The sequence below is a fragment of the Dreissena polymorpha genome, chromosome 3 (assembly GCF_020536995.1).
Source record: "Dreissena polymorpha isolate Duluth1 chromosome 3, UMN_Dpol_1.0, whole genome shotgun sequence".
Taxonomy (NCBI): Eukaryota; Metazoa; Mollusca; class Bivalvia; order Myida; family Dreissenidae; genus Dreissena; species Dreissena polymorpha.
Window position 1 is genome coordinate 151261761 of NC_068357.1, and position 17988 is coordinate 151279748.

A 17988-nucleotide genomic window follows, 5' to 3' on the forward strand; every position below is an offset into this window, starting at 1 on the left:
AACCACATATAAATGAAAATATTATTTATATGTTGGTTGTATATGTAAAATTCTAATTGCTATACATTTCTACTAAGTTTTAAGTGATGGATATCCAGTTCCTTATTCAGTGTGAATAAGGAATAAGGAACTGGTTCCTTATTCCTACTTCAAATCGAATAAGGAACTGGGATTTTCTTTCTATAAATTATAAGTCGAAATGAACAAAAAACTCGAATAACTCAACGAAAATTATTGTAAATGTATGTCGGGTGTAACAAATATTAATTGCAGTACAGTTCTACTTTTTTTATTTAATAATAACATAGTTCCTTATTCGCTTTGAATAAGGAATAAGGAACTGGTTCCTTATTCCTTATTCAAATCGAATAAGGAAATGGAATTTGCATACTAAACAAGCTATTAAAATGAACCAAAAGGACCAATAAATCAATGAAAATCATTTTTAATGTAGGATGGGTATCAACAAACATTAATTGCAGCACGTCTCTATTAAGCTTCATTTATTTACAGTACATCTCTATTAAGTTTCATTAAATGATAACATAGTTCCTTATTCGTATTGAAAAAGGAATAAGGAACTGGTTGACGTATTGAAATCGCTTTGCATCCTTAATCATATACCCTTGTAACGGTTTAGGTATAAAAACGGAATGGGATAGCTAAAGCATGACTAGTATTCAGCTATCGGAAAGTCTTCTCTAGAAGTTAGGTTCAGAAAAAACTTCAAGAACTGTGTCAGACATATAAATTAAAAAAAATCTTACAGTAAAAATATCCAATAATGACGAATATATAGCTGTGCTATTCTAGAATGATCCGAATTGAAATATTCGAAATAATGGCCTCTGAATAAGTAATTGGCGTAAAGTTAGTTTCTTATTCGGAAGCCTGTATTCCGGAAAATCACTTTCGGATATGTTATATTTAAGATGTAGTGTGGGTTATTTAAGCATGATTATGCTAAATGGACATATTCTGTCACATATATGCTGAAAACAAGTAGTATTAAGAGGATAATTAGGAAATGGCATTGCCTTTCTCAAACATAAATAAAAATTAACCATATAATATAAAAATTACGATGAAAATTATGGTTTATGTAGGTTCGAAGTTAAAAATATTTATTACAATATATTTCTACCTAGTATTATTTAATAATAACACATTTCCTTATTCAGTGCGAATAAGGAATAAGCAACTGGTTCCTTATTCCTTATTCAAATCGAGTAAGGAACTGGCTTTTTCATACTAAACAAACCATTAAAACGAACCAATCATTCAATGAAAACCATTGCAAATTAAGGTTTGGTATAAAAAACATTAATTGCAGTACATCACTACTATGTTTCCTTTAATAATAACCTTGTTCCTTATTCGAAGTGAAAAAGGAATAAGGAACTGGTTCCTTATAGGAATAAGGAACTGGTTCCTTATTCCTTATTCAAATCGAATAAGGAACTGGCATTTTCATACAAAACAAACTATTAAAATGAACTAAAGAGACCAATAACTCAATGAAAATCATTGTACATTTAGGTTGGGTATAAAAGACATTTTATTGCAGTACATCTCTACTATGTTTCATTTAATGATAACCTAGTTCCTTATTCGGATTAAAAAAGGAATAAGGAACTGGCATTTTCATACTTAACAAAATATTAAAATGAACCAAAGAGATCAATAAATCAATGAAAGCATTGTAAATGTAGGTTGGTTATCAAAAACATTCATTGCAGCACATCTCTATTAAGTTTCAATTAATGATAGCCTAGTTCCTTATTCGGATTGTGTTCAAATCGAATAAGGAATGCACTCCTACTTTATTCAGTTTTGCACTCCTATTTGTTTCAATTTTGCTCCCTCGACTTAGTAAGTCGTGACCACGACATAGCTCACTCGTTCCCACGAGTTAGTAAGTCGTTCCATCGACTAAGTATGTCATGGGGACAATTTACAAATCAAATAAATATGCTACAGTGGAATAAGGTAATGGCTTTAAAAAAATGAGTAATTGACTGTATTAACCCTTTGAATTCTAATTAATATCTCTCGCTCGTGCAGACCAACGATATATTAGGGGACCATCAGATATATTTAGGACAACGTTGCCGTCAGTAAGACATGATTGACGTCACTATCAAGGCGAGAATGCACCGTAAGCAGCGACCCGGGTGCCTCTATTAGACGGGAAAGTTTCATTAAAAAAATGCGTAAACAATCCGTAATTGAGTGTATGTATTTAAACAGATATTCTATCACTGAAAAACGCGTTTTCTCGATTTTGGATGCAAACGGTATATCCGGCAACTTACAAAATTGGCGCGCGATAAAAGGTCACGGGAAGCGAAGAAATCGTGCTTTTCTATTTGATCACCAGGCCTACCGGTATTTTTCAAGTTATAGCAACTGGTTACTTGTTCATTATTTAGTTGCAAAAAACGGGAACTGGGTTATCATTTTAATAAACTAAGTAAAATTGTACGGCAATAAGTATTTTTTATCCAACTTACATAAACCATGATTGACATTGACGTTCATTAATGTTGGGTTACAGTATATATGTTTGATTATGAAAGGCCAGTCTCTTACTATCGTCTTCATTATCATATTTTCAGCGCTTATTGCAAAATTTAATATACAGTAGAAATGTTAAAGAACATTTCCATAGAACACAATCAAGCTTAAATAACCCACACTACATCTTAAATAGAGCATATCTGAAAGTGATTGTCCAAAATCCAGGCTTCCGAATAAGGAACTACATTTACGTCAATTCCTTATTCAGAGGCCATAATTTCAGATATTTCAATTCGGATCATTTTAGAATAGCGCAGCTATATATGTGTTATTATTGGCTATTTTTAATGCAAGATTATTTCAAATTTATATCTCTGATACAGTTCTTGAACTTTTTTCTGACCCTAACTTCTGTAGAAAACTATCCGATAGCTGAATACTACTCATGTTTTAGCTATCCCATTCCGTTTTTATACCTAAACAGTTACAAGGGGATATGATTAAAGATGCAAAGCGATTTCAATGTGTTAACATGAAATCAACCCTGCAACGGAAGCAGCGGTCTAGGTTCATCAAGTAGATTTAAAAGTTTAATCGAAATGCCTCAATATTTTATTTATCATTCAAACGCATGCGCGCATACTAGGTGTAGAAGTGTTTTTTTTCCATAGATTTGTTTAAGTGCGAACACGCGTTTACTCACTCATTTAGACCAACGGTATATCCGGCGACCTTTAACCTCAGAACACGACTATTGACTGTGGGGTCTACAAAACGGTGATGGCTTCTTTGGAAAACTGTCCCTTGCCGATGTAATCCTAACAGTTCCGACTTTATTCGTACCGAATTCTGGTGGAATATTTCGGACAGCGTTATCATCAGTGCGACGTCACCATAAAGGCGAGCCTGCACCGGAAGCAGCGACTCACAGGCCTCTGGAAAGTTTTATAGAAATTCCTCCGTATTATGTTTTTTGATTACAAAAATAACAAATGTGTATACCAGCTTTACTTGAGTGATTATATTTAAATACATTTTCTATCTTCGAAAACGCATCTTCTCCATCGTGGATGCTAACGGTTCATCCGGCGATCTTCAACATTGCCACCAGATTAAAGGTCGTAATAAACGACAACAAAGTGCTGGTCTTGGTGGTCCCCAGTCTTTTTTGTTCCGAAGATAGTGCACCTGGTTACTTTATTTCCATAAAAAAACTGACATATTGGTCTCTTTGGTTCATTTTATTTGTATGTGTGTGTAAGAAAATGGCAGTTCTTTAATCGATTTGAATAAGGAATAAGAAACCAGTTCCTTATTCCTTTTTCAATCCGAATAAGGAACTAGGTTATCATTAAATGAAACTTATTGATTAAACTCCATTGATTTGCTGGTCTCTTTCATTCATTTTAATAGTTTGTTAAGTAGGAAAATGCCAGTTCCTTATTCGATTTGAATCAGGAATAAGGAACCAGTTCCCTATTTTTTTTTCAATCCGAATAAGGAACTATGTTATGATTAAATTAAACTTAGTAAAGATGTACTGCAATTAATGTTTTTGATACCCAACCTAAATTTACAATGATTTTCATTGGTTTATTGGTTTCTTTTGTACATTTTAATGGTTTGTTTAGTATGAAAAAAGCCAGGTCCTTATTCGATTTGAATAAGGAATAAGGAACCAGTTCCTTATTCCTTTTTCTCACACAATACGGAACTGTGTTATTATTAAAGCGAGATTATATGATTTTTAATATATGTTAAATTGTAATATATTGATAAATTATGTTGCAAAAACACAAAATAGGCAAGAAAAATTGTACATTGATGACGAATTTCATAAAATGTAGCAAACACAAATTAGCGCGCCGAGACTATTGTGACGAAGATATTTCGTACATATTTTCCTACAATTAATGAAGCATTCGTCTTTTTAGTAAGTTTTCGTGTGTCTAATGAATAGATATCGCAGAGGGAATTTAAAATGAACCGTTAAACTAAATTTAGATTCACATCGTACATGCATTATTTACATGCTGGCGAATTCGACTGTACAGCCTTTTTCGATTTCGGAATTAATATCTGGCTTATTTCGCATTTTTCGACACATGTTCTTCTTAACTTTTATTATAATTTATATAAAAGCGAGATTATACGATTTGTTATATGTGTTAATTTGTAATATATTGATAAATTATGTTACAATAACACAATAACACAAAATAGGCAAGAAAAATATAAATTGATGACGAATTTCATAAAATATATCTAACACAAATTAGCGCGCCGAGCATATTGTGACGAAGATATTTCGTACATATTTTCCTACAATAACCGAAGCATTCGTCTTTTAAGTTAGTGTTAACAATTAATCAATAAAAATGTCATAGTCTGATTTGTAGATTTGTAATAAAGTTTGTAAAGTTTTAAGAAAAGCATATAGCATTTGTTATCAAAAGAATCTGACAATGGAAAGTCTTGCTGCTTAGTCAAATGAAGCGTTTGAAGTATGTAAAAAAGAAGGTTTAAACTTTATGTGTGTTTTGTATTTCTTTCTTTAATTTAGCTGTTCCGCTGAAAAGTATATCTGTACACATAATTTCAAATTCATAACGCATGTATTAGAAAGACTACATAATTTGGGTGTACAAATCACATGAGAAATATCGAAATTGATCTTTCCTCTTTATATTTGATAAAAATAAAACGTATAACACAGTTGTATTGATTTCGGACTTTCCGTTTTTCAGTAGTTTCTCGAATAAAAAAACAATTAGAGTATAAAATATGGCTATTTATCATTAATGCAATAACTTGTGAGACAATTAAAATTGAAGTATATTGTATATTACTAAAATCGATTCGCATATTTCACAAGGTTGTCAATCCTTTTGATAGAAGTTCGCATGTACACTATGTTTTAGGAAAAACATTCTCATACTAACAACATGGTGTATGAGTAGAGAAAAGTGAACTTGAGGAAAAAACAACAACTATACAATACATATATCAAGTAATTGGTGAATGTATACATGAACCAGTATCATGACTACCATTTGCATTGATATATGAAGCTCACACGTTTCTTTTGCATTAAATGATAACAAATACAACTCTTGTTGGTAAAACACTTTCTGTCTGTGAATAAAAAACAAACATGTTATATTCAGCGACAAAAAATATTTGGACTGGAACAATAATGGAATCGAGTCAAATTGATGCTTCTCTGCATTCTACAAATGATGCGAGGCTCATTCATTTAAATGATTTTTTATATTGTACAAATATTTTGTCTAAATCAACCGTATATAAGCTTGACAATGACACATGAGCAATAGGTTTTGTATTGTGTATGGAGCATCTCCGATTCTAACGTGCGTATTTATTGTCGAAAGTAATTAGATATCAGTCGATCGGAATAATTATTTCCATTTGTTTGATTACTGAAATATAATAATAAATTAAACTATGTTAGCAAATATTGAAAATATCAAATAGCAAATATCTGGCCAAGTAAGGGTTTGCTACGGAAACGAACGATACCAATTATTATAGTACTATAATAAATAATTATGTTATTTATTGATTTTGAGGTCAACAGGTTAAAGCTCAATGCCATATGGACTTTTATCGGAAAATGTGTGTCCTCATCAAATGGTAAGAACTCGTTGACTATGGAAAACTATGTGTAAGATTAAGGTCATCATAACAAAGATAATGTTAAGATTATTGCATCGTGAGAACTCGTTGACATGTGATCATCTAAATATTTTATCTGGTTGCTTAGGAGGATGGAAAGATGCGTATTGATTTTGAGGTAAACGGGTAAAAGATCAAGGGCACAGTTGTGTTAAAAGGGCTTCCGTAAAATGCTGGTTAGTCTTGACGAATGTAGACCCCTTATGATTTTCAAATCAAGAGATCAAAGGTCATTGTCAAGGGATGAATTGCTGGAAGCCGGGGCAAACATCGATTGTTTTATTTATATTCATTGTGTATGTTTTTGAATTAGCTTGCGAAATAAAATACAACATGTTGACGTTTAAATCATATATACTGGCTTTAATTTTCCGGCGGAGAGTAAGTTTAGGCACACTTTTTAGGGCATGAGCAAATCTAAATTCAACCAATTTGTATAGGCCAGCACGTGGAATCGTTTGAAAATTTGCTTGACATGTATGGATTCTATACGGAATGTACCCGTAATCAACGTCTACCAGCGTACATATGATACGTCATAGACTCGTATACGCTAGAACAACAAATTGAAGTGCAAACATTCCATTGTATTGTACACTTTACATTAAACTGTCGGGAAACAAACTCCGGATTTTAAATGTGGAAACATGAAATTTGCACAGTACGCATAAGCCTAAGCATTCGTTAAAAAGTGAGTTTTTTTTTAACGAATACGAATACGAATAAACAAATACAACGCAAGTAGGTCTTAAAGCATATATGTGTTTACTTCTTTGAACATTTAACGTTCATTCTGTACCTTGTTTATAGACATTCGTGCATTTTTGTTTGTAAATTTAGTTTAAAAATCACACATTTTGTACATAGGATTAAACAAAAATTAAAGTGGAATTTGGACTACCGTAAGAAGATGTTTACTGTGTATTGCAGTCTATGTATTAGTATGTTTTTCAATTATTAAGCGTGCAATATTTGTTCTAATATTGTTTTACTTGATACTTTTTGGGGGGATTGTATAATTTGATTTATTTGATATTGTATGTCATGGATTACGTGTTATTGAGACAAACCAGTAACAACATATGCACAGATGTGTGCATGCGTTTATATTGCAGTAATTATTTAAAGCTTCAAACGGACACTTTGTGTTGGTTGTAATGCGGTAATAAAATATTTTGTTTAAACCAGTTTACTGTCTATCTTAACCACTGTATGTGCCTTTGTCGTCGTCAGTAATATTCTTGAATGTTTTGGAATCCAGATAGTCAGAAAAATAATTTGTCACAGAAAGTTAATTAAATTGACAAACATTTTATAATTACTTTAAAAACACTCAACTTGCATGCTTGTAATGCTATCGTTGTATAGATGATATAGGTTTGAGACTTACAAAAGAAAAAAACACATATATTAAATAGATTTGTTTTCAAGTACAGTTAGGTATGCCTTATAGATAATCGATATCGAAAACGAAATGCTCGAGATGATAACATGTTCGACAATGTTGTAAACCACACATTTGACCAGGTTACGACACATATTGTACACAACCTGATACTTTGCAAAAGGTGAGTAATTAGGAAACATAAACAATGACATACACATACATAATAATATGAGACATCGATAGAAATCGAATGACCATAATGCCACGTACAGTTAAAAAATCCGTTTCAATTACTGCAAAACCGAATACGTTTCCATACAGAGAGACTGATGCCTTTTAATATAGTCATACGAATATATTTATACAGCATGGCATACAATCGATTATTTAAGGTACATGCAATATGCACGGTTCATGTTAAACGGATTTGCTAATAAAAAATGCATAATGCATAAATATGGTCAGTTGTTTTCTTTCGCAGAGATTCGCTACTTTAAATGAATTAAATACTTTTCACTATCTATAACACGACCTTCAAGTTAATAAACTTGAAGATTGAAGCAAGGTATACTTTAATCCAGACATCGAAACTTATCTATAACTTTGTTATTTTTTTCAATCAATTCCCACTGATAATTGTTATCCTTAATAAGCTGCAGATTTAAAATCCTTGCTTTGGTAAGAATGTTATCAAGCAGTGAATCAATAAAAACAGTTCAAATACGATTTTCGTCGTGCGGAAAGAAAGATGAATCAGGAATTCGTTAAATTTACTGTTTTGAATTTAATGTTAAATAAATAAACGCAAATTTTAAAAATAATCATCTTGAACAATTACTGATATATTTTTTTAAACTATGTATATATATATAACTGTTTAGTGGAGGGCAACATTTTACTTAAAGTAAAAAAAAAATTGTTCAGTAGAATAAACATATGTTGTATATTGGCTTTTATATTGTTTCGTTTATGTCATGATTATTGGCCGTACCATTTTTGTTCTATTCTATCGTGTCTATGATAAGACACCATACTCTTATCATATGTATAATGTTAATCTTCTGTAACAAGCTGTATATGGCTTTATAGGTATTACATGGAAATTTGTCACAAGTAGATACGCACAATGGGATCAGGAACGTCAACTGCGTCTAACCGAGCAATCCATCTGCAACCAGCATCAAGCGCCCCAATAGGACAGGGCAAGTCTTCTACTAAAATTGCCGACACCGTGTCATCTACATGCGAACTTAAAAGTTCAGACACTATCATATCGAAATCTGAAATTTCAAGTTCACATGGAAAAAAAGCCCCAACGGCTGATGATACCAAAAATAGTATAGACCGTCCCATTACTTCACATGGAGATAATGCTTTAAAGGTGGATGAGGGTGATACTGGAGAGACAATAAACCGTCACATGATCGAAACTGAATTGAACGAGTTAACAACCAAAAAATACATGATGTTAAGGACACGTGCTTCAGACGCAACGGCTATAAAGCAGAAGTTGAACGACGATGGACTTTATGTTGACGACTTAAAGAACACGATTGGATTATTTTACGACGCGTACTTTATGCCTGAAGAAGCGTCGATAGATCACATAATTCGATCCCGAAATGAAATAGCGAAGATATTGATAGAGACAAAACTCATAGACGTAATATGTGACTGTTTTTTGAAGATTCACATTCGTGGGTGGGTGAGTGCCGACGGAATCATAGACAAGTCTGGTTATGCCATGATGTTGCTTATCGTGAGGATTATGCACAATTATTCGGACTTGTCAGATGAGTTTGTTGAGTCACTTGTCAATTACGAAACATATATGGAAACTATAAAAACGATGTTAGAAGAAAGAGCTGACAAACATCTCAAAAACGATAGATCGCCGTTGTCGGTATTATATTTGGCATTGTATTTACCTTACCGTTGAATATTGCGTATGAGAAGTGTTTTATTTTTCAGAATATCTCGTTGATTTTTTTGGTGAATTAGTTGTATGCTTTTATTCCTTTAAACTATTTAACATTTACAATTGTATGTACCTATTGATAGGCATATTAACAGCCATATTGCAACTTCATTCTGAATTGCTCGACGATTGTCTGAATATGAAACAATATGATGCTATGTCTCTAAGCATACTCGATGTTTGATAAAGCTTTAGACAAGATTGAAAAAAGAGTTCACAAAATCTAGCTTGAATACTTAAAACCAAATGATCAATATTAACAAAAAGATAAGCATTGACTGGTTTATACCATTAAAAGAAACAACGAATTATGTGTCCACACACTTATGATTAAATCTAAATAAAAAATAGTTAAAACATAAGATTATCAATTTATAAAATGACCCTATTAAAACATACATTTTTGTTCACATGTCTTCTTTGCAGATAGCTGACTTTGAAATACTGAAGGGTCTTATGGGTGTTGCACATAATGTGTCTATGAGGACAAATAATGTCACTCGTCTTCGGAGCCTCAATTTTACTGACGTTTTAAAGCCGTACCTTGACTCCTGGAATGAAGGCATTAGCCGATCTACCTTAGCAACTCTAGCCGGTTGGTAATTTATTAATTACTCATAAACTGTATTATTCTAACAAAAACATTCAATGGGCATTGTTCATTTCTGTCACGTGACCGTCAAATATAGTCCCGTATATAAATCCAACACGTTCTGTATTTGTCTCGTATTTGACAGTTAAGTTCATGTGAATGAAGTAGATGTTTATTACGATAAAAGCCGTTAACGAGAACAAGTTAGGAAAAGTTATTATAATATAAATGGTTACCTGTTAACTTCATAATATATAACGGGCAACTTTTAAATCATGGGAACACCGTATTCTTATCTTGACGCGGTTCCATCCAGTTATGTTTTGACCCACACATAAATTCATTTTTGCACGCTCTCTTTTCTTCTTGCTGAATCGTTAAGAGCAGGGCGTCCTCGCTTGAGCTCCGCTAATTAATATCATAATGGTTATTAATGAGAACTACGTCATGCTTTCAACGCTGCTCGAAGCCAATCTTGCGTCCGCTCGTAAATTTCTGGATATTGTCGCTGGAAACTCAAATAGAATATATTGTTCCACACAAAAATAAAAGCGAGCTTTATGTATCTCGTTAAGTCAATATAACCAAATCACATATAACTAAGAAATAATGGCTCTTGCTATAAGTAACAATGATTTGTTATGGGTTAACTTTATTTGACCAAGTATTCGTTGATTTTGAGTGTTTGTGGATCTTTATATGCATTTTATATTGAAACCACCATATTTGTATCGCATGCTTAAGTTTCTGATAAGAAAATTTCATCGCGATTACGACATCGAATGTCTGGTCAAAATGATTGCTCGTATTCCTTTATAATTTTCCAATTACGCATTCATTTTATAGCACGGACATGTGTTTTTAATTCCTAGATATTGTACTTAATATTATATTTAAAAACAAATAACCATTTTTATAATACTTGTCCCATTAAAATTTAGAAAGTGCAGCTATAAATGGCCTGTTTGGATTTTAAAAGAAATTATATCACTCTCCCTACGTCAAAATTGCTTTATCCGTTAAATGAAATTATAATACGTTAATAACGGAGATGGATTTTTAAGAACTCATATTTTGCTGAAGATTTATCAATTTAAATATACTTAAGAAAATATTTGAAATAAGTGAACTCTTACGTAGCTATCGTATCTACATTGGGCTCGGCGATGGACTCCTCCGATATGGTATGCTATATATGCACTCGTCTATATATACAAACTTATTGTACACACCGTTGTTAAATAATCTAATATTATGTGGAATATGCATAAACCACTATCATTTATCAAGTACAATTTTAATACGTTCTTGCAAGGCTAATGGCGATGTTCATATTTAGCCACTTTTTCAGCGATTGTCAATGAGGCTGAATGTAAAATCATCAATGCAGCCCCTGAAAGGGTCCAAAACCTTTTAGACGTGTTGGAGAAAGGTTTGGATACAAACATTCGACGCTTCAAAGGGTGGTCGTGCAAAGAGTGTGCCTACAGTGTGTACACTTAACTCCTTGGTTTTGTTCCTTTTTAAATTTGAAAATAGAGCATAAGTATGATTCATTGTTCTTGCCTAGATGTAAATATAGTGTTTTGTTTTTAACGACTGTAAAATTATGATTGTATCGAAAAGTATTTAAAACAGACACAACATGTTGTTTTGACAGCTGTAAGACTGCTTGCACAGAATGACGCAAACAAGACATTGCTCGTTAAACTTGGTGCTCTGAAATTGTTGGTGATATTGGGAAAAAAAGGAAATGAGGATGAACAGTATGGTAATATGTCTTTTCTTTATTGCCCTGTGCCGCGTTATTTATTTTAAGCTTGAAATAAATGTCATTTTAATTAAGCTTGTCGAATATGCATAACAGAGTTACCGTGTTTAGTTCCTATTAAATTCGTTTTAATTACATGAAGACTGGCATAACAATGCACTTAAAAAGAAATAATGGAGGGGACAATTGAATTGCCATCTGGCGTCTTAAAGTAGAAGGTTAATGTTGATTGTCATGTCAGTTTTTCCTTCAAACTTTGATTCAATCATCATTTTTAGTTAACTTGATTGCACAAAGTGTAGTCGTAAAACCAATATCGTTCATCTACATCCTCGATTTTTTTTAAATCATCATGCATGTAGTTCAATTGTAGATATTTTAAGTTTCTTCTTTTTTAACAAACTTCTTGCTACAACACATGCATTCAAACGTGGAAATAAATGCTATGCCAATTTGAAAATTTAATAATATCACCAAACCGTGTTTTGAACATAACGTGCACCTAATTTGAAATACTAGTTAATGTAATTGCAATGCGTTATTTCTTGTATAAGCACATTTATCTGTTTATTTATATTTGCCTACCAAAAGGCTTACCAAATTTATACTTTCCTTCTAATCCACAGTATCGTATTTTTTTTAAACGTGAACTTACTTTGGACTATTTGAGTATTCATAAGTACATGCCTAGCCCCACTCTCCATTCCATGAATCATACAGTCATGTTTAAAGTAGAAACAAATACTTAGTTTGTGTGTCTGTCTGTCATTTGTTCAATTTGCAGAGAGTGTACAAGCTGTATGGGTACTCTGTTTTGACAAGAACAACCAAGAGATGGTCGCTAAGGATGAAAATCTTGGAGTGGTGGAATTGTTATTTGACCTGAAAAAATCTCCCAGTGCCCGTATACGCCAGACCTGTAATGGTGCTTTATGGACGCTGCGAGATGCCTTGGCATCGTCTAAATTGCAGAAATACAGGATATTTGGTATCGATTGCATTTTAAGAACTAAACGCTCATTATACTAACTTCTTTTTTATTTAAAGCGTTCATAAAGATTTTAAGTATATATATATTTACGTATATAAATGCGTGATGCGTGTTGTAAATATCTACGATTAATGCATATATCCTTATAAATATATCATTTTTGTCATTGTTCATCTCTGAATATCGGTTAATATACCTGACATAAATGCATATTTATTAACAAGGGGATTTTAAGCTCGAGATAACTTCTTACAATTTTCTAAACACCAACAGTGTGTTAAAGCTTTCAAAAACTGTGCTGAAATACTTTCAATGAAGAAAAGTGTCATCTAAATGATATTTTGCCATTCCAATGATAATAACATGGGTATGCTCCATGTAATATTGCAGACGAATACTCGAGTAAGCCTTTAGCTTTTTTAGCCGCGAACGGTTTTATTTAAACAAATCCACTTTACTGTTGTTGTAGCGGAAAATGTTGTTGTAGCGGAAAAACTGGACGCGGGCATTTCTACAAAAGCAGAAGAAAAAAAAGAAACAGATACCGAAGGTTGATTCAATATACTGTTGTTTTAACATTGAGTTCCAAAAACTGCAAATTAATATTAGAGTAACTTTTATTAAGATTAAAAAACAAATTAATTCAAGTGTAAACGTCAAATGTTTGTAGTTTTCTTGCAGCAGAAACAGACGATCACCGAGGGCACATAATGATCTCGTACCAGTGGGATAATCAACAATTACTGAAAGTCATCAGAGACAAACTTCAAGAAAATAATTATAAAGTATTAACTTTATCTTTAACTAATTTTTTATTAACTTTATCAATTATAACAGTTTTCAATGTTGAATAAATTTATATAAAAATGGTAGCAATTTAACGCAATATAATATTTTTCTTAACGTATACTTGTTTGCTAACACTTTTTCACCTTCAAGTCTTAAAGGCTTAACGGGTAAATGTATCGTGCTCGTCACTAACTTGATTGCTTGTTTAATTTAAAAGGTTTGGATGGACATTGACGAGATGCGTGGGTCCACTCTTGAAGCCATGGCAAGCGCAGTGGAGAATGCAGAATTAGTGCTGCTGTGCATGTCACAGAAATACAAGACAAGTCCCAATTGTAGAGCAGGTTTGCGTTTAATTATAAAAAACTGGCTCATCTAAATGGAAACAATAACGACACAATATAATACGCATCATCAGCAGCAACAACAGCACAGCAGCATTAAAATAATATTTTACCAAGCATGTGCAATGTTATACTATTTTACGAAGGGCAATTGACATGTTTAGTTGAAAAAAAGGATTCATTCTTGAAAATATCGCACGATTGTTTTTTAGAGGCCGAGTATGCCTTTAAAAAGAACAAGGAGATTCTCCCTTTGAAGATGGAAAGAGGTTACGACCCGGACGGTTGGCTGGGCATCATATGCGGCACAAAGATGTTTTATGAGTTCAGTGGAAAATATAAATTTGAGGACAAGTTAAAAGAATTGTTACGAGCATTGGCTAGGAACTGGAATAAAAAAGGTCCACAGTTAGAACTAAGCATACAACCGAAATTTTCACAAAAGGTTATTTTAATAATTTGTTTTACAATCTTTATCCTGGACATACTGTTTCTATTATTTTAAATAATAACTTTCTTAAAAGAATTTATGTAATTCGATTCTCTTTCCTTTTGTAAGAAATCATGCGGAGAGGGACCTCATTGATTTGATATCGTCATTAGGACAAAAAACGATGTCATTTACAGTTAATAAACCGCCGGCGTCGTTCCATAATCAGTATGTTAATGGATGATTTTTTGTTCAAATCCCTACTGTTAAATATATGTTATAATCTAAAATGTTTCGAATTGATATATCATATCAAAATATATTTAATAAGCGAAACTGTATCTTATCCAGGTTTATACACAACCCACTGTAGCATTTGACCACGTAGATTCCGCCTCCGCGCCGAGTGCTTCTAGCAGAATAATAGTTTCCATGAAAACCATTGATGCTGTGAGGAAATGGACAGATTCTGAATTTAAAACATGGATCGATAAGAATGGTTTGAAAAGGTATTTAATGCCTGTTTAAATATGTTTTTAAATAAGATAGCTTCTATAAGTCTTTTTATTTTCTTCTTTTAAAATTACACATCACATGAAACAGTGACAATATTTATGTGAAATGGTTAAATGTATTAGTTGTTTTTGATTGTTTTGTTGACTATAAAAATAGTACTTATGTCGATTTCAGTGTACTTCCATCCAATATCAACACAGATGACATAGCACTGCTCTTACAAATGAGAATGGAGTCGCCGGACTTCTTTTACAGATGCACCCATGATATGTTGAAAAACCTGTCATCGCTGTCGAAACTTGTATGGGCTTTGCAGACGATAACCCAAAACGGACACATATAAAGTTAAGCAGAAAGTTGTAAAAAAGGCAAATCTACTTACCAAATTTGAACAAATTGTAGAATTAAAATGTTCAATAGATGCAGATTTTAAAGCAATTGATCCTTCTTTTCCTTTTTTGTAGTGTTTGCGTTTTTATTTTATTTGAACACTTTTAATGGTAGATGTTACTAGACAATATTGATATGCTTCAACGTCTGTGAGTGTCAACCACAGTTCTGCGTGGAACTTAAGCTAATACGTGCACGTTGAATATAACTTTTTTTAAGTAATAGAAAATAAAATGAAGAGTAAAATGAACTTAGTACACGATTACTCCATGTGTTAACTTCATTTAGGAGTCATTTACTGGTAATAAATTATTTGTTATTGTTATTTAATTTTTGCTCCTGTAGCAAATAACTGAAAAGTACACATTTATTTACTTTAAATATCATACATGTTTTGCAGAATAATTCAGTAATTTATGCACATGTATTTAAACATAACTACGCAGACGAATTAACCATTTCCTTCACCTTTGAATGGTTTATAGTTTGTTTTCGAAGAGAGTTTTTAATTGTAAAAAAGCTCCTCTGACTCGCATTTCAAACATAATGCTTTATCTGCTTAATTGGTGTGTAACATCAAAAAACTTATACAACTGACTATGCCATTTACAATTCGTTCTACTATGTGTGTATACACTTAAAGAATGGTGGGCTGGTTATATTCATTGTCCATTTCTTTCCAATGTGTTTACATGTTACGTTCTATGAAAATACTATTTTTAGCACTAAACATCCTAAATTAAATTAACGTAAAAAGGTTAAGAAAAAACAGACAACACATTAGTTTTTTTAATTACATGAAACACTGGGCTAAACAATCAGCTAATGAATGTTTATAACAAATGCTAACCAACGAACAATGGATGTCTTTCGTCGAAGCTCTCTTGTCATCAAATTTTCCCATTGAATACTCACAAATTAATAGTCATCATTTATCCATTTGAAATTAAGAAAATAAAAACAAACAAACGTTAAAATGTTTTTTTTTTATGAAACTTCATGCAAAACTACATTCTTCACGTTTGAAGTTTTGTTTGGGCAGTTTATCCATCGAGTGCCGCTAATAATGCCTTACGATCAGGGTTTGAAACGCTATCGTTTATTGACACAAGTAATAGACAATAACTTAACATTTCAGTTTCAAGATATCGATTGAAAGATTAAAACGCAAAAGACAAAATACGATATAGACAAATTAAAGACTGGTTGTGCATTTCGTTATCTATATATACTAAAATATTTATTTGATTTCATGTTTTCATCCAATCAAAATATCTGAGAGCAGTCGATTTGTTAAACTCCAAAAAAATGTCAAAATGGATTTTCAATAGCAATAACATTTATTTAACATAGTGCTTTCAGTTTGTAAAGATACTTTTATGCAATTAAGCAATTTCAGTAAATGGGATCGAACGCAGGGCATTATCAAGTATAATTATATTATATTAGTTTAAACTTATTTATTTAAGCTCGATTGCAAAGTAAGCATAAGGCTTATTTGAAACGCTATCGAGAATGTTTCCTGGGCCTAGAACCAGTACTTGGTGTCTCTAGGAGAGATTTAATGAACGCACCATCATGGGGACTAAACCCGTGATCTCCCGGTCGCTAGGCGGACACCATATCCACTACACCACGGCGACCTTAAAAATGATACTATATGATAATAGTAAACAGAGCCTCTGGGGGTATTTTAACATTTATCATAAATGGACCTTTCCAACTCACCCTCAAAGGAAATGTCTAGAATGTCACTACTAAGGAAACAACACCATACATCTTTGCCATACATCTTCGCCAGGGGCAGCATGTATTACGACAAAATAATCTTTTGTGATATTAGTTATGCCAGGGGGTGTTTTTCAATTCTGTAATTTAACACTGACACTTTGTCCTTTTCGACTGGGGCTTATCAGACATGCCAACATCGTCGCTGAGATAAAAAAAAGAGCCCTTATGAATAAAGGACTCACAGAGCTGCGGTCGGAGTTTGCCGCCATTGTAATTGTCATTGACTTGCATACGCTAGTTTAACACATGTAAGTGCAGTTGGTTTTAACCTTCCAACTTCTGACAGATATCACTGCAATTAGATAAATAAATGAAAAACGATATTGAAACGAGATGTGCGAGCTACTCACAGTTGAACCGTGTTTTTTTTTAAACAAATATTGATATGGTTACAAAACTATATTCTGCATATCTTGATATTTTACGAACGTTTTGACCTAGATATTGTACATACATTTGACATTAGTAGCCATCATGCATTGTACAAATTCTGATATTGTACGAAAGGTAAGTAACTGGGAGGTAAAGCAAATAATGACAGATCAAAACTATGCATTATAAGTTCGTAACCAAACGAAATGCCACGTACAGTGCAATTACTATGTGTGTTCATTAAAATTGCGTTATATCCGGTGTACTTTTTCCCACAGTAAGACTGAAGTTTTTAGATTAAAATGACAATATTTTTACAGAAATATACAGAATATATTTTTAACAGAATGTCGTAAATTCGATCATTCACGCAACATGCAAGGTATTTATTGTAGCTCGATTGCATCGAAAGCCGTAGGCT

General features: G+C 32.5%; 1 protein-coding gene across 4 annotated transcripts in view; it reads left to right on the forward strand.

Annotated features, from left to right (window-relative positions):
* Positions 1–15729, forward strand: part of LOC127871976 (uncharacterized) — a 28184-nt gene extending 12455 nt beyond the window's left edge. Inside the window, exons 2-12 of one of the 4 annotated variants that reach the window (XM_052415298.1) lie at positions 8693–9506; positions 10008–10176; positions 11525–11662; positions 11834–11944; positions 12729–12932; positions 13405–13485; positions 13617–13720; positions 13942–14068; positions 14281–14513; positions 14850–15007; positions 15189–15729. In XM_052415298.1, coding sequence (XP_052271258.1) covers positions 8730–9506; positions 10008–10176; positions 11525–11662; positions 11834–11944; positions 12729–12932; positions 13405–13485; positions 13617–13720; positions 13942–14068; positions 14281–14513; positions 14850–15007; positions 15189–15357 — 2271 coding nt within the window. In that variant the 5' untranslated portion in view covers positions 8693–8729 and the 3' untranslated portion in view covers positions 15358–15729. The remainder of the gene's footprint in view (positions 1–8692; positions 9507–10007; positions 10177–11524; positions 11663–11833; positions 11945–12728; positions 12933–13404; positions 13486–13616; positions 13721–13941; positions 14069–14280; positions 14514–14849; positions 15008–15188) is intronic. The other 3 variants (XM_052415299.1, XM_052415300.1, XM_052415301.1) reach the window with 3 other exon arrangements.
* The last annotated feature ends 2259 nt before the right edge of the window (positions 15730–17988 follow it).